Here is a 22925-nt window from a genome sequence, read left to right as displayed (position 1 = left end):
CAGACTTGAAAACAGTTTAATACCTGTTATAACAGTTCATTCATATAAAAATCAATTACTATATTAATTAAAAAATAAAAACCTGAACTTACTTTTCCACAACCAGGTACCTCTACACCTTCAATTGGACGAGGGATTTCTAAACTTTTTACTGCACCATACTTATTACATTCTTCACGAATATCTTCAAGAATATCTGAAGAGAGGAAAGACATGAAATCCATAAGCTTTTCAACAATGAAATCTATATATGCTTATCATCAAACAATATCAGTCAATATTCAAGACAGAAAAATTGAGATGTTGTGTGTTTTTTTTGGGGGGGGGGAGATGCTTAGCGTTTTCAGAACTTTTTATTTTATGAACTATAGTGGTAAGCAATTTATTTACTTATTCTATCACAGAACAAATAAACCACTCTTTAAATTTCTTAAAATTGCAGAAAACATTAATATATAGTATATTAATTCTAGAAATATTTTATTCAGTATTAAACCACAAACAAAGATGTCAAATAGAAACTATTTTTTTACTCTGACAAGTTTTGTGAAATACTTTGTTTCACTTCATCAGGAAATAACACGAATAAACTAAAAAACTAGAAAGCAAGTAATAAGAGGTAACAGTTCGTCATTGTCCTAACCACAAAACAAGAAAATAAGGACGGAATGGACCTTGACACTGTTTAGAGTGCATTTCAGCTGCCAGATGATTCTTCCTTCACTGACTTATTTCCGCTGTTATCTCACAAACATTGTTTCAGCTGTCTTTCTACAGATACATCCATGGATACCACACCAAGGAAATGGCTGCCATCATTCCTCAGCTTTCTACTGGGATGTTTAAAACAAAAGCAGCAGTTATCTAGCATCCCTTTTCAGTCTAATAGCAAGCACACCACACTTGTTTCTCCTCTTCATTTATTTAATCTACTGCTGTCCTATGGAACAGTCTTCCTAATGAAGTGTTCCTCAACATCCATATTCTCTGACTGTTCAAGAAAAATGTCAATAGATTTCTTTCCAACCCTCATCTGCATTCTACATGTAACAAAGATGTGCTATAGGTTCTGCATTCCCATACAATATTATTATTATTATTATTAACATCTGACCTCCATGGAATCAGAGACTCATCGTGGAAGTACACGCTATTGCACATAATGCTCATCCAACCATGCTTTAAACTGATTTAATATGTCTACATTCACAACAAACTCAGCATTGCATTCCACTTACCAATCACTCTCCATGCAAAGAACCTTCTCCTCACTCCTCTGCTCACACCTTCCTCATACAGTTTCCAGCGATGGGCTCTTGTTATACCCCCCCATCCCATTCTATGAAAAATCTCTTCCATGTCAACCTGATAACAACCCCTGACTAGCTTATATGTCTCAATCACATCCCTCCCTCTTACTCCTATTCACGAAGCTTTTTCCATTTACATTCTCTGAATCTGTCCTTGTATTCCACATTCCAAAGACCACTAACCACCTTTGTGAATTTTCTCTAGACCCTTCTCAACATAACCTTGTCACCAAATATGTGCACAATAACCCATATGAAACCTGATCAAAGCCTTATACAATGGCATCATAACCTCTTTATTTTTGCATGTCAGGGTCCTCTGCATCATTGCCATTATCTGATAATGTCTTCACAACTTTTGCAATGTGGACCTTGAATTTCAGGTCCTTGTCCACCACCACTCCCAGATCTCTCATCTCCTCTACCTCCTTCAAAGTTTCCCCACCAAGTGTATACTTTGCATCCCATCATTGTGTACCAAATTTCAACTTAGCGTTTCCTCATTCATACTTTTTTTCCCTCCCCTATTAACATTGAAATGACAGTTCCACTTACCTGTCCATTTATACAATCTATTCAAGTCCTCTTGTAAGGTCATAACATCATTTGATTGTCTCTACATTGCTCTTCCCAATTTTGCATCATCTGCAAACAGCTGCATATCACTAGTTAAACCCATCTCAATATCATTAACATAAAAATTGAACAACAATGGTCCCAAAACTGATCCCTGCAGTACACCTTCCTCTTTTGGGATACTCCACCCCCATATACAACTTTCTGATAACTATCTCTGACAGCCAGTAACTGATCCAACTCAGAAATCTGTTATTCAATCCCATCTGTTTCAATTTATTTAACAGCTTTTCGTGTGGCAGTCAATCAAAAGCTTTTGCAAAATTCAAGCACACCACTGTATATGCATTTTCCCTGTACAAGGTATTTGTCACCTTGTTATAGTACATGAGTAAGTTAGTAAAACGATCTCTCTCTCTCTCTTTAATTAACCCATGCTGATAACCACAGAAAATACTGCTATCAACCCATTTCTGTATCCTATTTCTCACCAATCTGTCTAGTACTTTCACCACAACTCCAGATATACAGATTGGCCTATAATTTGAAGCCACAGCTTTACCACCACCTTTATGCAGTGGAACAATTTTACCTTCTTTCCACTCCCTAGGAACCTGTGCTGTTGTAAAACTCTTATTAAATAGGCATGCTAATGCTACTGCCAATTCCCTGGAACATTCCCTTAAGATGTGCGGTGATACATCATCAAATCAGATTGCCTTATTGACATCAAGGTTATTTATTTCCTCAAATACCTCTCTCTTGCTTGTTTCTTCCTCATGTTCAGTAACTCAATTATCCTACTTATTCTCACCTCCTGGATAGCAGACCTTATGGACTCTCTCATTAACTAATTCTATGGAATTAGGATTATTCTATGTGTTTATTTCTGTAATCACTCTTTATCTCTTTTACCCTTTTTTCTTTCAATCTATTCTTTTGCACACTTTTATTAGTTTCCACTAAATGTCTAATATCACTCTGCATATTTCTCATTTCATTTTCAATAACTGTTTCATAAAATCTTGCATTCCAACAATTTCACTCTCTGTCACTCCTGCAGTCTCAGTACTTCTCGTTTTGCTGCACCTCACTTTCACTAGCTTTCATTTCATTTTAATTTCTTTCATTTATGCCATCTTTTATCGTTTCAGTCTGTTTCACATTCATTGCCTTGTAATTTAATGATATATTGCACTTCCATATTTTCTCTCGTCTTCCGTTCATTCTCTCTCTCCACAAACACATCTCTTATACTCTGGCATGCATACATATTATACTCATGACATCAAATCATTTTTGAAAAAAGTCTATGTAGTTAATGCCACTCGATTATATATAAAAGACTGAATGTTATCTGTAGTTTAATGATTGATATATTTAATTTGTAATAAATCCAGAAGCAGTCCTATGTTTAAAGTGGCTAAGCACCTATCCCTATTTTTTTATTTTGGACTTTCTTGATAATTCTCCTTCTCTTATAAAAAAGCCTTGAAGATTTTAAAAACAATATTTCAAATGTACCATTAGTTAGTCTGAATATAGACTCCCTGTTTTACAAATATTCTGTTGTTAGCTACAGCTTTTGCTGCCCGGGGCGGTCCCTGAGTTTGTCTCTCAATGCCCACCAAAAATACTACAAAAAATCAAAACGACGTATAGGGAAATAAATTAAAACACTGTGTTTATTTTTGAAGTAAAATTTTAATTTCAATATTCTAAAATGTTATTTTTCTTGCTTCTCTGTTAGCAAAATCATCGATGACATTGGCAAAGTCTATTTCATTGTAATGTAGGTAAATCTTAATCAATTTTATTTAGAAAAACTCCTCTCACAACTGGCAACACTTACAGAAATTGTGAGGAAAATTTGCAGTGGTATTACAATATTTGGAACTGAGTTCTCGAGAATGTATTTTAGAATTAACTGCAAAAGTTCAAAGTGCTGCCCAGGGCAGACCCCCCCCCCCCCCCCAGCTACACCACTGGTTTGACAACTTTGGATTTAATGAAAAAAAAGTTTTTCCTCCAGGTAACTGCATGATTCTGCAATTAACTCACTTTTAAGAAAAAACTACAAATTTTTGATGTTTTTTTTTCTAATCTCATCAACTATTACATGCAATATTTTGAATCAGCACATCCTAAACTGTTTTATTCCTGGTCCATCCACAGGGTCCCACTACATGGATGATGTTTTCACAGCATAGAATGCTTCACCAGCAAAACTGAAAGTTTTCCTTCAAAAGATTAGCACAGTACAGCAAAGAAAATTCAGTTTATCTACCTAGAGATTGAAACTAACTAATGTCTTCCCTTCTTAGATCTGTTCATTTTCCTTCTAAACGCTCTCAGTTCTATTAAAGAATGATCTGAACTAACTGGAGTCAAACAAATCAGATCCTGACCATCATTTGGTTTCTCTCATTCACAGGATTCAAAGGATCGAAACTAAAGTCCTTTATAACAGTTACTTTATACTAGAAATACTGTACAAAGAAAGCCATGAAGCTCTGGTACATAAACTGAACTTATGCTAGCAACTGTTTTTATTATTTTTCTCATAATTACATTACTCTGCACTTATTTCTATTGCATGTTAGTGTTGACAAACACCTCGCTTATATCGAAACAACATGCATGTAATGCTGTAATTTTTATGATTATACTTGTCAACAAGAATTTTCTAACTTAGATCAAAATCAACAGATTACAGATCTTTGTGAGGTGAGAACTCATCTGCTTTTGACACAAGGGTACCATCAACATTCACTAAAGCTATATTTCCACATTCATTTTTTCTTTCTTTCTTTCTTTTTCTTTTTTTTTAACTCAAGGAGCTATACAAGCTCATCACAAGAAGTCTTTTACAAACATCCATGTTCCCATGAGACTTGAACCCAGAACCTGTTGGTTGGAGAGTGAGTACTTGCAGCATAGTGATAAAATTGTTTTGAATTGCCTTTATTCTGCATAGCCAATTTCTTTTTATGCCAAAACATAAACTTGGTTAAGTAATGTTCAATGATACATTAAATTAAACACACACACACAACCCTGATAATTACTATCTGTTAGATGTGAGATGTAGTGGGCCAGCATTTTGAATTATGGTCTAAACTTCCAAGATAAATCACAAAACAGGAATAAAAGGACCTCATTCCCTGGAGGCCAAATTATTAGTACCTATGGTGACAGACAAGAAAATTAGGGTAGACAGGTAGGAAAATTTGTATTAGGATAGAGAAACGACAGAGGACAACATCTAGTAGATTTCTGCAAACAGAAGGAATTAATAATCACAAACACAATATTCCAAACACAAAAGAAAAAGATACACCTGGAAGGCACCTGGAGAATAAATAGATACCAAATTGATTATATAATGGTTAAAGCAAGATTTAAAAACCAAGTCAAAGTTAGTAAATCCTTCTCACGAGCAGATGTTGATAGTGACCACAACCTTGTATTAATGAAAACACAATTGAAATTCACAAAACAACCAAAAAAACAACAACACACAAAGATCAACATATTGAAACTAAAAAGACAATTTCAGGAAGCCACCAATAAACTAACAGAAGAAAATGCAAAGAAAAATACAACCAAATAACGATACGTGGAATTAAATAATAAAAGGCAATATCCTAAAAGCTAGTAACAAAATACTAGGAAGAGAAAAGCAAAATATAAGAAAACCATGGATAACTGAAGAAAACACATTAGATTTAATGGAGGAAAGGAGGCTATACAAGAATACAGAAAAAGTAGAACACAAAGAAAATACAAGAAATTGAAAAATCTGATAACAAGAAAATGTAGGCAAGCAAAAGAAGAATACCTCCATGAAGAATGTAAGAAGACAGAAGAACTATTTAATAAAGGAAATCTAGAAACAGCTTATAACCAAATAACAAAAATCAGCAACAAACTGAAAAAGGCCACACATAATAATGCCTTAATAGATGAGAATGGTAAACTAATTATTTATTCTGAAGAAATATTACAAGAATGGAAAAAATATCTTGAACACCTGTATCAAGGAGAAGCACAGGAAGAAAATGATGCTGAAGACAATAGTGGACCATCAATAATAAAAGAAGAGTTTGAAAAAGCACTTAAAGACTTAAGCCCAGGAATCGATAACATCCCAAGTGAAGCCCTTCAAAATCTGGATGAGGAAACAAAAAAATGATATATTTGAACTAATAGCTAAAATATATGAAAATGGAGATCTCCCAGAAGACTTCACAAGATCTCTGATAATACCAATCCCCAAGAAAGAATGCTCTCCAATGTAACCAACACCGAACAATAGCCCTAATTACACACATCAACAAAATCCTATTAAAAATAAAACAAAACTGAATATATAAAATAATAGATTCACAACTAGAGGAAGACCAATATGGATTCAGAAAAGGAACAAGAGAAGCAATATTAAGCCTGAGAACTATAATCAAAAAAAGAATGGAGCTAAACCATATATATGCTTCAATACTGGAGAATGATTTAGAAAAAGCATTTGACAAAGTTAATTGGAAGATGATGTGGAATATTATGAAGAAAAGTCACATTGACTATCATAATAGAAGAGTAATCAGATATATGTAAGACAAATGGGATACATAAGAACAAATAATAAGGAAGAAACCATGCATATTAGATGTGGAGTAAGACAAGGGTGCATATTATCACCCTTGCTCTTCAATGTATATATTGAAAATGCCATCAGAGAAGTTAAAGAAAAAACAAGCAGTGGCATAAAGATTGGTGGAGAGGAAATATTTTGCCTCAGAGATTTGCAAATGATATTGCATTCATAGCAAAAAGCAGAAGAAGACTAAAATAGTTAATCAAAACAACAAATGGAATATTTAATAAATTCTTCTTCTTCTTCTTCTGCAGCTTCTCCCACTTAAGTGGGGTCACTGTTTGTTATGAGTCTCCTCCACACCTTCCTGTCTTGGGCTGTCACCACATCCAAGTTCTTCATCTTCAAGTCCTCTTCTACCAGCTCCCTCCATCTCTTCTTTGGCCGCCCACGCTTCCGCCTTCCTTGCACATCCATCTGCATGACCCTTCTTCCCACATATTCGTCCTCCCTCCTAATCACATGACCAAACCATCTCAACCTTGCCTCCTGTATTTTCGCTCCTAAGTTCGTAACTTTCACTGTTCCCCTGACATAGTCATTTCTCAGATGATCCTTTCTGGTCACACCGCACATCCACCTAAGCATTCTCATCTCTGCTACTTCCATCCTGCTGATGTTATTTTTCCTCAGGGCCACAGTTTCTATAGCATATGTCATAGCTGGCCTCACTACTGTCCTATAAATTTTGCCTTTCAGATTGATCGGCACCCTCTTATCACATAACACTCCAGCCATCTCCCTCCAGTTCCTCCAACCTGCTTGTATCCTGCATCCCACTTCCTTCTCACCTCCTCCATCTTCTTCCACTGTCGAACCTAAGTATCTAAAGTCTCTCACCTTCCTGATGACATTTCCTTCCAGCTCCAGGTCTGTCTCCTGGCCACCGCCCACTGCGCAACACATATACTCTGTCTTACTTCTGCTCAGTCTCATACCTCTCTCTTCCAGTACTTTTCTCCATCTTTCCAGTGTAGTTTCCGCTTCTTCTCTTGTATCTACACACAGCAAGATGTCATCTGCATACAACATTGTCCAAGGTGCATCTTCTCTCACCTCCTCTGTTACCACCTCCATCACAATATTAAACAGAAACGGACTTAATGCTGACCCTTGATGCAAGCCAACTGTTACTTGAAAACTTTCTGTCTGTCCCAAACAGGTCCGAACACTTGTCTTCACATTTCTGTACATTTCCTGCACCAACCTGACATATTTCTCCGGCACCTTCTTCTCCCTCAGACACCTCCAGACTTCTTGCCTTGGCACTCTATCGTATGCTTTCTCCAGATCAATAAATACCAGATGTAGCTCCCTTTGTTTCTCTCGATATTTTTCCATCATCTGTCGTAACCCAAAGATAGCATCTGTTGTTGATCTACCAGGCATGAAGCCAAATTGTTCCTTTGCAATCTCCACCTCCTCCCTCAATCTACCATCAAGAACCCTTTCTAGGATCTTCATTGTGTGGGACATCAACTTTATTCCTCTGTAATTTTTACAGTCTTGTGCATCCCCTTTACCCTTGTAGATGGGAACAAGAGTACTCTCCCTCCATTCTTCGGGTATATTTTCCTGTTGGCAAACTTTCATGAACAGGTCCCATAATATTTAATAAATACCACATGAAAATAAATGTTGAAAAAACCAAAATTCTACTGGAAAGCAAGAAACCAAAGATCATAAAGAAAATTAAAAAAAAAAAAAAAAAAAAAAATCAGCTAACGCCTTTTTATTCCCGTATATACGGGAGTAGGCGAAGCCATTTAGCCCTATCTAACTTTTGGAGACTGAGTGGGCAGTTCAATCTCCACTGGTACCCAATCAGAGACAGATGGCCCAAGGCTATCACTAATTAAGCGGTACGCAGTGAAGAGAGACGGCTCAAATGTGCCGCCATCTCGTGGTCTCTAACCCTAACACAATATATTTAATGTCTGAAATAATGTGGGTTCTACGGTCGATTTTCTTGAGTTTACAGGACGAAAAACCCGAGTTTCCGGGAGGAAAAACCTGCTTGCCCGTGCCAGAGATCGACTAACTCGGGAACCGGTCGAAAAAAGGCTTAGAAAAATTTCCTCTAGTCGCCGACTAGACTCGAAACCAAGACTTCCTTCGTGCGGCCTAGCACGGTGGTGTGCAAACGCCACATCCACTGAGCTACACAGGCTCTTTAGAGCCTGTGTAGCTCAGCTAATTTAAAGAAAATTAAATTAAATGGAAAGAGATAGAACAAGTAAAGAATTACAAATACTTAGGGAGTACAATAAAAGAGGAAGGAAGATCAAAAGAAGGACATAAAGATAAGAATAGGCATAGCAAAAAACCAACTCAATAAAATGGAAAAGGTATTAAAAGGAAACTTAAGTCTAGAACTAAGGAAAACATTTCTAAAAACTTATATATGGAGTATAGCACTTTATGACAGCGAAACATAGACAATGGGAACAGGAGATATTAGAAGACTGGAGGCATATGAAATGTGGTGGTGGAGACAAATGCAAAAGATAAAAATCTAATGAAGAAGTGCTTAAGGAAGTAAATTAACCCAGAACACTGACAAAGACATTAATAACAAGAAGAGACAGATGGATTAGACATCTTTCACGACATGAAAGTCTGACGAGAAGAATAATAGAAGGCAAAATCAAAAGAAAAAGAGAAGACCAAGGAAAAGATACTTTGATCAAATAAAAAAAAGCACTGGACTTAAAACATACTACAAAATAAATAGGAAAGCAAACAGAAGAGAAGAATGGAAGGAAATGCTGCTGAGCTACCAGTCATAAGACTGATGCAATAGAAGAGAAGAGAAATGGTGGCAGCCAGTTAAACACAAAAGCTGAGGGTGATAAGAATCCCTGGGTAACCAGATCATACTGCCATTGGAAACTAGAGCTTAGATCTTGGAATTATAGAATTCTCAGTTATGAAGCATGGCTAACCAAAATTAGCAGATGAGTTACAGCAATTAAAATGGGAAATTCTTGGATTGTCTGAAGCTAGATGTAATGATAAAAAAATTCTTCAATTAAAAAACAGAGGCTTATTGTACTAGAGGCAAGGCTAATGAAAGAATAGTTTCACAGAATTTGACAGCATATCTGATCAAGTAACAAGTGTTCTTGTCCAGATTCTACAAAGATAAACTCTCAAGGTTATCCAAATCCATACAATCTATATATATCCTACTTCCTCCAGTATAGGTAGTGTTTTCAGAGAGCTCCTGAAAGCTAAGTATAATTTTGAGTGAAAACTGGAATATTGGTTTAAATCTCAAGGTAGTATTGTTTATTTTTGGTAGCTTGTTGTGTCTGCGTGATTTTGGTGTGAATTCCGTTTTATTTAACTTAGTATTTTAATGATACATTTCATAGAATAGCACATGGCGGCAATGTGATGTAAGATAATGGCGTTCAAAAACTGTAATGTGAGGGAGTTTGTCCAATGTGATGTGTGGGATGTATGCATTCCCGAAGGAGGCTGGAGTTTGGATGGAAAGTGATAGTGGTGGGAGAATGTGCAGAAAGTGTAAGCAAAGTGAGGAATTGAAATATGTGTCAGGTCATCAGATAGTTATAGTTGAAGAAAGCCAGAATGTGAGTGAAAATAGTGGCTTGATAGGGAATTGCGATGTTGTACAAGATGGCAATGAAAGCAACTATACAGAGAGAGAAAATGGTTTAACTGATGAAAAAAATGAGGAATTATTTGTAGGGAGTGAGATTGCTAGGTTGTGCGCAGTGATACACAGTGCGCAGCGGCAGTTGGAGCACCTGCAAAACTCTTTCCAGAGTGCCTCGGCTAACGGAAATAAATAAGTGTTTGAAAGGAAAGATAAGTGTAAGAGTGGAAGAGTTTCTGAAATGAAGGAAAGAGTGTTCTATGGTGACTCGTTATTAAGAGGAGTGATAAATAGGAGTTTAACTAAATCCTACTTACTGGGTGTGAAATTTAAGGATGTAAGTGAGAGTATTAGAGTGCAAAAACAGAGGGTGAAAGAATTGATAGTTGTGGCAGGTATGAATGAATTGAAAGGAGATAAATTTTTTATGTGAGAGAGGACTTGAAAGTATTGTTAAAGGCAGCAAAAGAAAAGAGTGACAGAGTTAGGATGGTGAGTCTGTTGCCACGGTACGACAGAGAGGAGTTTAGAAGGAGGGCCATAATCGCAAATGACTTTATGCACAGGTTATGCAGACGGTGTGGTGTGGAATTCGTGGACGTGTGGAATGAGTTTGATGGGCGAAAGGATTTATACAAGATAGATGGCCTGCATTTGAATGGATTTGGTGTGCGGAAACTGGAAAAGGTGTTACTGAATGAAGTGAAAATGGATGTGCAGAACCAGGGAAATTAGAACTACCAAGGGGGGGGGTGGATATGCGGACATCAGTGAGACAGTTGAGTGTAAGAATGTATATAATGTACCCGAGCCAGTACTAAGGACAAGAAATCAGAATGGGATAGTTAGAATAACACATCAAGATAGGGTTGGGACAAAGGGACCTCTGCATTTCATGTATACTAATGCCAAGAGTATTAGGAACAAGAAGGAAGAATTTTTGGCCTTGACTGGCTCTTCCTGGCCACAGGTTATTGGCATTAGTAAAACATGGCTGACAGAAGATGATATAGTTAGTAGGATAGAATGTGTAGGTTATAGTGAGTTTAGGAGGGACAGAGATAATAAAATGGGGGGGAGGAGAGTTATTGATGATAGCTGATGAACTGCAGCCAAGGAGAATTGAAGTTGTATTGCAGGATAGTGAAAAGAGCTCATTTGAGGCTATTTGGTGTAAGATAAAGACTGGCAGAACAAAATATACAGTTGGGTGTTGCTATAGACCAGGTGATGGAATACATGGTGGAGATAGTATGCATAAACAAATTGATGAAATGAGTGGAAGGAGGGTAATTATTATGGGGGATTTCAACTATGGTAACATCGATTGGAAGGAGGAGAGGACACACATGTGAGGAAGGAAATGGATTTTATTCAATTATTAAGGGATAACTATCTGAGACAGCATGTAATTGAAAATATTAGGGGTGTAAGAGTGCTTGACCTGGTAATAGCATCTGAGAATTTGACTGTAACTTGATCTGGGAGGTGGCTAAAGGTGTGGAATTTTTGATTAAGACAGGGTATAAGTGGAATTACTGTGCTGGCAAGTATGACAAGCTTAGGAGATTGCTCAGTGCCATGACATGTAAAACTGCAAGGGCTGGATGTCGATAGAGCATGGGAAGTGGTCAAGGAGAATTTACAGGAGGTTATGGCTGATTGTATACCTAGGGTCCGAATAGTAAAACAAGTAGGAGTTAAATGGATGAATAACACCATTAAGCTTGAGCTGCAAAAAAAGAAACAACTGTGGAGGGAATTTAAAGAGAAAGGTGACCTGCAGGCACACGAATGGTATAAAGCGCAGGTCAGAAGGGTAACGAGTGTGGTAAAAAAAGCAAAAGCGGATTATGAAAGGAAACTAGCTATGCAAGCTAAAGAGAATCCCAAACAGTTTCTTCAATGTGCTGCAAGCAAAAAAAAAAAACTGTACACGGCAGAATGATTTTAAGGAATGACGATGGTAAGGAGGTCACTAAATCAGTCGATATAGTGGAATTACTGAGCGAACACTTTGCAAGGAACCATTAGTTTATACGGGAATTGTGAATGAAGTGGAGGTGAATAGTCTATTACAGAACCTTAATGTGAATACATCTGTGGGATTGGATGGTATACCGGCACGGGTCTTATGTGAAGTGGCTAAAGAATTATCAGTGCCCTTGACTATGTTGTTTAATCTGAGTCTCAGGTCTGGTTTAGTCCCAAAGGTGTGGAAAGAGGGAAAAATAGTTCCACTGCATAAAGGAGGATCAAAAACTACTGTTGCAAATTACCGACCGATCAGCATATCAGGAGTCGTTGTCAAGGTCTTGGATAAAGTAGTCAAGGGAAAAATACAGGTATTGATTGATGAAAATGAGATACTGTACGGGGGACAGCATGGACTGGCTGAACTGGATAAGGATAATGGATTTATAGTGATACTGCTGGACCTGGCTAAGGCATTTGACAGGATACCACATGGAATTCTAATCCATAAACTACAACATATGGGAATGGATATAGGGTTGGTGAGATGGATGGTGAGTGGTTAATGGAGAGATATCAGAGAGTAGTTTATTCAGGAGTAGAGTCCAAAAGACAGCCTGTAACTAGTGTTGTGCCGCAGGGTTCTGTTCTTGGACCACTGCTGTTTAATTTGTTCATTAATGATATAAGGGAAGGATCTAAGATGAACAGTTCATTTGTTTGCTGATGATGCAAAGTTGGGTAGGGCAATAGTGAATGCAGAAGATGTCAAAATCTTGCAGGACGACTTGGATAGATTGGAGTTCTGGGCTCAGGAGAATGGATGTCAATTTAATGTGACAAAATGTAAGGTTATGCATTTTGGGATGAAATGATTAGCAGCAGTATACCACATTGGTGGAACTGTACTCCAGGAGATTGATGAGGCCAGGGACTTGGGAGTGTTGGTGGATAGGGAGATGAAGTTTAGGGGTCACATTGCAAAAGTGGCTAAATCAGGTCATCAACTCACTTGGTTGTTGAAAAAAAATACTTTGACGAGCAGAAACAAGCAAGTTATTGTACCTCTGTACTGAGCTTTGATAAGACCTCATCTCGACTACCGTGCCCAGATTTGGTCACCTAGGTTTCTTCTTGATCAGGAGGAGGTGGAGAGGATCCAGAGGCGAGTGACCAAGATGATAGCAGGTCTGTGGAATGAACCTTATGAGAACAGGTTGAAGAATTGTGGGTTGCAGAAATTAGTTGATAGGTAGAAAAGGGGAGATATGATTGAGACATTCAAATTGCTAAAGGGTTTCTATATGATTAATTCAGAGGATATTTTTGAGATCAGGACTGGTGGTGGGAACTAGGGTACACCTATGGAAGCTGGGCAAGAGTGTGGTTAGCAAGGGTGTTATAGCTGGGTTCTTTACTTTTAGAGTGGTAAATGAGTGGAATAGGCTGTCAGAGTCTGTTGTGGGTGCTAAGACGGTGAGTGAGTTCAAGGCAAGGTATGATAGATACTGTGAGAATGTCGTATAGTTGTATGGACATGATGTTTAGGGCCTCCCTCGATGAGTCTAAGGACTCCCTGGAGTTGCCTGTAATAATAATAATACATCAACAAGAAGTCAAACTAATAAAGAAACTGAAGACTTCTGCATGATGTATCACAACTTTACAACAAAGTAAAAATCGTTGCTAAAAATTAATGCTAGAATTAGTATACAAGAATCATATTAATGTTCAAGACGTGAGGAACTGGAGGATCTTCCTCAGGCATAGCCAAGTTAGCTGGTCTTGGGAATGGACAGTAGGGTTTTTTCCACCAGTTTATCTGGCATTTTTCATCCTGCAAGCAGGAAAACCGGCCCCATGAACATATGCTTCTACAGCCAAAAATATATATCCCCCAGTGGCAGACTAGGCGACAGGTCGGTTAGGAGTGGTACTAACAAGTAGTCGTATCTAAGTAACACGCAGCCCCTGCATAGGAAGTGGGAATAACGCATAGTGAAAGAAGAATCATATTAATGTGCAATGGAAAATTTTGGATATGACACAAGAGATCAGAGATCCTACCAGCATATTCTGCCAGTCACACTCAGTCTGTGTTTGCTTTCTTACAAATGTGCCTGCATGTGCCCATAAAGATGCTTAGGTGACTTAGGCAAAATAATAGCATAATAATTTACCTAAATAAATTTAGTTAGTATTTATTATCTGAAGGTGTGCTGAGGATACATATCGGGAACTTGAAGATGTTGATGATTATGATTAGAAAGAATGCTTTAAATGTTTTTTAAAAATCATGTTCTTCCCATACCTCTCAAAAAAAAAAAAAAGGTGTATTAAATAAACAAAAATATCAAAGAAGTAATGACTATTAAAGTAGTGGATGACTATTATCTTACTGCTATTATCAATTATCAATTATAATTTTAAATTTTTTTTGTCATGTTATTCAAATGCATTAATATTCTAGGTTGTTTTCAGTTTTTAACAATACCTTCATATTCTTCTTCATCTTTGAGATCATCAGGAGTTACCATATTCATCAAACTAAGAACTTCTGTAGGAGGCCCAGCTCCACCTGTTAATTGTAAACCTGGTACCTGAACTTGTACTGGAATCTGAGAAAGATAATATAATGTTTCAAGGAAACTCTCAAAGGAATAATAATTTTAAACTAAGAGTAAATTCAGCAAGAAAATGAAACTTACATTCATTTGTGTGTTCTTAGCACCAACACTTGCTCGTTGAACAATAAGCTTTTTATCTCCTAATTGCATTCCATTTAGTCCAGCTATTGCCTAGTGTGAAATAAATTCATTATATATAAAACAGCTTTGCATATTAAGAAAATAAGTGAGAAACACATGACTGGAAATATTTCATTAAAGAATGCATCAGAAAGGTTAAAGCAAGCAAATATTTACAGGGAAAAGTCCCCCCCCCACCAAGAAATGTCTAGAAGATGTTTAAATAAGATGTCAACTCCTCATTCCCTGATGGATGATAAAACTGGTTTTAGATAGACTATCAATATGTATATTATTTGCATATTTTTAATTATGTGAAAATATTTTGTTGAGATTTGTGATCTTTTTGTGTAATCTGCACTTTGCAATGAACAATAATAACAGTGAGAATGGTTTTTTTTTTACATTAGGCAATGTGAAAATCAAATGTGGTGAACAAAGATGGGTTGTTGTTGCAAAATGCAATGCATATGTATATGATGCTGGACTTAACAAGAGGAGTGAGAGCATTTGGATCTGCAAGAAGTATGACATTTTGACACATTTAAAAGTATCATTAAATAAGAGTAGGGAACAAGGAGTGAATGTTATACAAAGGGCAGAAGCAAGTGAAATGTACAAAAGTGAGCAAGCTTGAGTGTGGACCAGAGAGGGAGAGAACAACTGTTGGAAGAAAAGAAAATTTGATTAATATGAAAGAGAGAATGATGAATGGAAAGCAGGACAGTGAGTGTGAAAAGAATGGAATACAAGATATATCAGGTTTAATACCACTTTCCTTCATAATGTGATCCATATAGATAATGAATAACAGAGGGGATGCCACCAGATTTAATATTAAACCATCTTCCTGTACTTCCTTCAATTCTAACTGCTGACTTAACTTAAATAAAGACTAAGTGTTGCTTGATATAATGTCCCATTGCCACCATACAACTGTAGCATATTGAATAGCTTCTCTCTTGGCACCTTGTCATATGCCTTTTCCAAATCGACAAAACTTAAATACAGATCTTTGTTCTATTCCGATGATTTCTCCACTATTTGTCGTAAAGTGAAGATCTGATCCTGACAGCCTCTATTTGATCTGAATCCAGCTTGTTCTTCACCAAGCTTCCCTTCTACAATCCTTCTCAACCATTTCTCAAGTTTACTTACATAAATCTTACCAGGAACACTCAGTAGGGAAATACCTCTGTAATTCTCATATTCAGTTTTATTTCCCTTTTTATATTTGGGTACTATGAGAGCTCTACTCCAATCATCTGGAATTTGTCCCTCTTTCCAGGCCCTCTAAACTATGCACTGCAGTACCGCTGTAATACCTCCATACTTGAGCATTTCTGGTTGAATATCATCTACTCCAGTTGCCTTTCCACATTTCAGGCAATGGATGTCTTTTTATACCTCAAGTAAGTATAGATATGTAATCCCGATTGCATGCCTGTTGAGTGTTTTTTACTACTGTTACGTCGCCACTTCACAGTATATTTGTTCTGAGCCTTGTATATGGCCTATAAGCGTGCTTTACTGTGAAATGGGATCTAAAGCTCCCTCGGATCACTGACTCTAACAAATTTCTTTGTTCTGCACCAGTTAGAGTCACCCCTTGAATGTCGTGGGCCCTTCCTGAATCCGACTTTTATCTTACTTGACCCAAGTCAGGTAGAACGGTGTATGGATTCAGGGATTTTGCAGTCGTGCCCCTCTCCTAGCCTTACTAAATTTATTTAGATACTCTTCCCCTTTTATCACAGTTCGTGTGTTGGTGAGTGGCAATGTCATTCTCAAACACAATTCAGTGACCAGGATTTAACAAGAAACACAAAGTTTAATTTTAACAAGATTAGGACACATAGAACATAAATCATTCAACCAGTTAATTGTTATTTCAAACTTTAAACTCTACATGGTAATGCATGACAATTTCAAACAGGACAAGATTGTTATTTTCTAAGAATGCTAGAGATATAAGCATATACTACTAATTATCTGAACATGGATTTATGGAGAGATCACTAAAGTGACACATATGTGCATAATGTGACGGTCACATGACATGGGTCTTCGGACTACCAGTCCAAGGTCTCTATAAGTACCAATGCCAACAAATAGTTTCAGCTTCCTTTGCTAATGAAAGGTCCTAGCTGCTTCCCCCTTCAACATTTAACATATTTTAGATATAGCAAAGTTTTACATTACCATTTGATGCAGCATATAGTCACACTTCGTCACCACGTGCGAGTCACGTGCAAACCCTGGTTAGACTTTACTCACTATGTGGAGCATTCTCCTTTTTGTATCAATGCACACTGGAACTTTGCTGTCGGTGGGAATTTTTTGGCATGCATCTCCCGGACTTATGAAAGCTTCTTGAAGGACACCGTGGTTGAGGTTCCACTTGGTCCCGAGCTTCTTCGTCAGTCTGCACTTAGAGGTTTTCGTCAGACTTCATCCGACCATCCACACTGGCACCCCTTTGTTCTACGGCTGACACTTCCTGGCCCTCTGTGCTTCGATCACATTCCCCTTTTTTTTTCTTCCTTCCTGCTTCACGTTCCCTCTCTCTCCCCCTTTTTTTTGACCACCAACTCCTATTGTACTGCAGCTTTCAGTCACCGTTGTTTCAATGATGTTGCACTTGAATGCGTGAGAGAGCTCCTCTCAGAGAATTGTCCATGTTTGTCTCTTTTCATGAACCTTGCTTGTAAGGATCACCAATGAGTTTGCCAAGGTCATGACCTCAGGGCCCTTAGTCACCGCTGAAGTATGCACTGTTTCACACAGCCTATTCTAGGGTTAGTCGTCAAATATGTCGCCTCACTACAAATTCATATATCCCTTTTCCTTGACATATCACATACAACATAACCTACAGTGTTTTTCCCTCTTTGGGTAAACAGATATGCACTCATTTAATATTTACATGATACACTTTACCTCCCCCACTTCTTTTATTTATAGTACAATTTGCACCAGCAATACAGGTATCTTTTGATTTAGGTTCTGTTCTTGTTGGATCCTGAATGAAAGTCTGTCTAGTAATGGCAGGCCTCATTCACGATCCAACACTATTGTACTATCACTGCTTGTTTCTCCAGTTTTCATGTCACCTTTATCATCTCTAATTCCTTTTACAGCATTATTTCCTCCATTTCTGAGTTTCTTCAACAACCTCCAGAATATCTTGCAACCTTCTTGATATTTATTTTCCATGTTCTTGCCAAAGTCTTCATATGCCTTTTGTTTAGCTAATTTTACATTGTTTAGCTTTCTTACATTTGTCTCTGTATTCTCTAAGAGCACAAGCTGACTTATTTGCCTGGAACTTTTGATATGCTTTCTTCTTTTCCTTTGCTACCTTTTTAACTTTCTGTGTCCACCATGGAGTTCTGATTTTTCTATCCTTGCAGACAACCTCACCACATGCCTCTCTGGCAGAATCAATCACTGTTTTCCTCACGATTTGCCACTGAATCTCCAAAGTCTGGTTCCTGTTCTCAAACTCTTTCATTTTTTCTTGAATGTTTGTGTATTTTATTCTACAGTTCACATCTGAGCTGCTCAACTTTTATTCCCTTTAAAACTTTCTTACATGTTCTTCTTTTCAATATGAAATTCGATTTTATCCTGCTCAAGACTAAATGGTGATCACTTCCAATTTCAAATTCTCTGTATACTCTGGTGTCCTGCACTAGGAAGAAAACATCACTGTCAACAATAACACAGTCAATGAGACTTTTCTTATTCCTTGTCTCTTCTCTCCATGTGAATTTGTGCACATTTTTATGTTGGAACATTGTGTTAGTAATAACCAGTCCATGTCCTGAGCAGCAATCCTACAATTATTTATAATTTTTTATTAGCGTTGCTCTTTTCTCCAAATTTTCCCAAAATATTTTTGTATGCCTGACAATCATTTCCTACTCAGCTATTTAGATCCCCAACAAGGAACAACTTTTCATTGTATCATTTGCTTTCTCTAAAGCCTCAAAAAATTCCTCCACTTCTAAATTAGTAGAACCTTCTGTGGGATCATAGGCACAAATAAGTCTCATTGTCCAGTTCCACATTCTGATATTTGCCCCCATCACTCTACTTGATATTGCTTGCCATTCAAGATTAGCTTCACATTTAGCGTTGAACACTACAGCTACTCCTCCTTTTCCTTGACAGTCATTGCCTGAATATAACATTTTGTATTTATTGCTCAGAAAGATCTCACCAGTTTTTTGTTTTTTTGTTTCGGTCAGCCCTATTATGTCGATCTGTACTTATCCAATTCCTCAGCTGGCACCATTTCTTTGCCATTCAGGCTTCTTATGTTGATAGTACCAATCTTGAATTCTGGTGATGTAGAGTTGGGGTGTGTTTCAGGATTTGTTCCAGTAGCTCACTTTTCGCTGTTCACCCTGGTTCCCTGGCAAAAACAACGGGAGCCTTGTTTAACCAGGTAATGCCCTAGTCGGCATGAAATTCTGTCATGTTGTACCATCATTCTATATTTTGGTTTAAGCCAATAAAGAATAAAATTTGGTCAGCTAAATCCCAAATTGCAAGCCCATCCTCATTTGTTAAGTATCCAGGTAGATACCTAACAGGGTGCACTACGAGAAGGTGAGGATTGGACATTAGGTCAGAAGCCCTGGCCGGTTCTCCGCATTCCTTTAAAGGTTATGTGGAGGTCTCAGTTATATAACATTTTACCCTGAAGCACCCCAGAGAAAGGAGTGCAGTTTGTTAATGTGTAAAATGAATCTAAGGGACAGATGGAATTGCATAAAGTGATACATGTTAAATGGATTTGATGTAAGGCGAGACTAAGGTGATGAATGGAGAAGAGAAAAAGGGGATAGGGAGGTGAAAGAGAGATGGTGTAATGAGAGCGTTTTTCAGAGGAAGGTGATTCTGAAAGTGGTAATGAATGCACATATGTGGATGCCAGCATAGGAATTAAATGGTCAGGAATATATAGGGGGTTGGGTCAGAGGGGCAGAAGATGAGCAGACAGAAGTAGGTGAGGAGAAGTCACAGATGGGGACAGTGAGTAGGATTGGTTATAGACCAAAAAATGAATTGTTATGGTTATTTACGTAAAACAGGAGTATCAGACATAAGGGAGCTTAAATTGTTGAATTGATGTGCCTGAAAAAAGTTGCAATAAATGAAACATGGTTGGATGAGAATGACATCTTGACAGTAATAGAAATGGAAGGATATGATGGTTTTCATGAAGATAGGAAAGGCAAGAAACGAGAGAGAAAGAGAGAGTGCTGTTGATGATAGCTGGCGAATTATACAGCCGATCACATTGGAACAGCAAGAAGGAGCGATGACAAGGGGCCATCCTTGGAAGTTATGAAAGGAAGCTGTGAGCAAGAGGGTGAGGAGTGCATGGAGGGTGGTTGAACCATGGAATGCATTGCCTGAGAGAGTGGTGAGAGCAAGAACAGTCAATGAGTTCAAGGAGTGGTATGATAGACTTTGTGTTTCCTAAGAAGGACCTCCCACGATGAGTCTCTCGACTCCATGGAGGCCTGAATAATAATAATAATTCATGTCCATGCAAAGATTGAGATACAAGGAGAAAAATGTAGCAATGGTTTTTAATATGGTGTGAAGTGGATGTACATAGAATGAGGTATTTGGTGGGGTGTTAATATAGTCAGGGAATGTGGTGACAGAGAAATATATAGGCAACTTGTCTTAGTGAGCAGGCAAATGAAAAGATAGCATCAGCAAATAAATTTCTTGAGCTCTTAAGGGAGAACAATCTTAGGTAGTAGTAACAGAGGGAACACGAGTGTTAAGAGTTTTAGATCTGGGTATATCATCAGAGGATGCAACTGTGAATGGAATGTCTAACCTTCCTCTAGATCAGCATTTTCCAAATGGTGAATCACAACCCGGTACCAGTCACGAAAGCTAAATGCCTGGGTTGCCAAAAAAAACTCTCGAAAACCTAGGTGTTTCGTTTTTCGTGCATTTGAAAGAACGATATGAACATTTAGCCTTCATTCTCAGCAAACTTAAGTACAATGATCATGGATGGATAGTTTGCGGTGATCTTAAAGTCATATCTACAAAGAGGATACGCCAAATACCCGTGCTTTTTGTGCGAGTGGGACAGCCGAGATCGAGAGCAACATTGGATCAAGAAGGAATGACCAGAAAGAGTTGCATTAGAACCTGGAAGTAAAAATGTGTTACACGAAACTTTGGTTGCTTGGGAAAAAATCCTTTTACCCCAGCTTCACATAGGATTGATGAAGCAATTTATCAAGGCTTTGTCGAAAGAAGGAGTGTTTTAAATACATCGGTGCAAAATTTCCAGGATTATATACAGCAAAATTGAAAGAAGGTATTTTTATCGGTCCGGACATCACGAAACTTATGAAGGATAAACTGTTTGAAGAAAAAAATGGCAACTGTTGAAAAAGAAGCATGAAAAGCTTTGAAAGAGGTACTGACCAAATTTTTAGGAAATCACATGGGCCCAACTATAAAATGATTGTGGAAGAATGTTACCGAAATTCAAGGATTTGGGATGCTACATGAGTTAAAAGTGCACTTTCTTAACTTGCATTTAGATTACTTTCCTGAGAATCTGGCAACTGTCAGTGAAGAGCAAGGAGAGCGATTCCACCAAGACATCAAGGAGATGCAAAGAAAGTATCAAGGCAGATGGAATGTCAACATGATGGGGGACTATTGCTGGATGTTGCACAGAGACGACCCGGGAAAAGAATTTCACAGAAAAAAGTTCAAAAAGAAGCTTTGAAGGAAAAAGAAAAAGACACCACAACAAAATATAAAGTATATTCTAAAGATTAATCTTTAATTATAATAAATTTAGTTTAATCCTTTATCCAAGTGTGAGCAAACTACGTTTGCACCTGAAAACATCTTCAGGACCGAGGAAAGGTAGTGCAACACTAGGCAACTCGGAGCAAAGGTGGACCAAGCTATCATTACTCCTATCTCAGTATCTCCCATAATGCAAAACACATCTCCTTGCGGATATGTATAATGTTATGCATTAAGGGAAGGGCCACTACCCAGACCAGTTTTAACCTTTATTGAGGTCTCGTCAGTGAGAGCCAGGCCCAGAGGTGGAGATACCAAGGCAGAAGCAATGGAGAGGTCATCATCTTTACCTATAGGAGTTGCCAAAAGGTGTGCCACCTTATTATTAAATTACTCTGGATTTAGAGAAAGATGTTGAAAGTTTATTTTGCACTTGGTTAGACTATAATAAATTTAGTTTAATCCTTTATCCAAGTGTGAGCAAACTAAGTTTGCGCCTGAAAATATCTTCAGGACTGAGGAAAGGTAGTGCAACACCAGACTGACAAGACCTCAATAAAGGTCGAAACCGGTCTGTGTAGTGGCACTTTCCTTAATGCATAACATTATACATATCTGCAAGGAGATGTGTTTTGCATTATGGGAGATACTGAGATAGGAGTGATGATAGCTTGGTCCACCTTTGCCGAGTTGCCTGGTGTTGCACTACCTTTCCTCAGTCCTGAAGATATTTTCAGGCGCAAACTTAGTTTGCTCACACTTGGATAAAGGATTAAACTAAATTTATTATAGTCTAACCAAGTACAAAATAAACTTTCAATTAACTTTAATTACTTTAATTAAAACATTTTTTTCCAATACTTGCATTCCAAAAACATTTACAGAAAATTTTAAAAACACTTATTTTACTTAATATAATGCATTTTAAAGCTATTTTACTGTAATATTGAAATCCATTTAGTGAAAAATCCTTATGTGATAGAGAAAAATGGAAGAGATATTTGAAATCAGTGGTCAAAAATAAATCAGAAACAGTTAACAGTTTCCAGCCAACTTTTCATAACTCGAATTTTGTAGGACTGTGTTATAGGCCAATCTGTGCATCTTGGGTCGTTGTTAAGGTATTAGAGAAGTAGCTGAGGACTAGGATTCAGAAGTGGGTTAATAATTGCAACATTCTTTATGATCATCGACATGGGTTTGTTAGGGGGAGAGCTCATATTTCAGCAATC

At 37.5% G+C, this 22925-nt stretch overlaps 1 protein-coding gene across 1 annotated transcript in view; it reads right to left on the bottom strand.

The window, feature by feature from the left end:
• The window catches only part of LOC150105213 (splicing factor U2AF 50 kDa subunit-like), a 432010-nt gene that overhangs the window by 3644 nt on the left and 405441 nt on the right, over positions 1-22925 (bottom strand). Inside the window, exons 10-12 of the mRNA XM_090395532.1 lie at positions 14848-14937; positions 14634-14757; positions 93-196 (exon numbers count right to left, since the gene is read on the bottom strand). Of these exons, the coding sequence (XP_090251658.1) occupies positions 93-196; positions 14634-14757; positions 14848-14937 (318 nt within the window). The remainder of the gene's footprint in view (positions 1-92; positions 197-14633; positions 14758-14847; positions 14938-22925) is intronic.

This window comes from Typopeltis vanoorti, chromosome 7, assembly GCF_054136105.1.
Source record: "Typopeltis vanoorti isolate ZY-2024b chromosome 7, IOZ_Tvanoo_1.0, whole genome shotgun sequence".
Taxonomy (NCBI): Eukaryota; Metazoa; Arthropoda; class Arachnida; order Uropygi; family Thelyphonidae; genus Typopeltis; species Typopeltis vanoorti.
The sequence above is the reverse complement of the archived record's forward strand: the minus strand, read 5'-3'. Positions and strand labels throughout refer to the sequence as shown.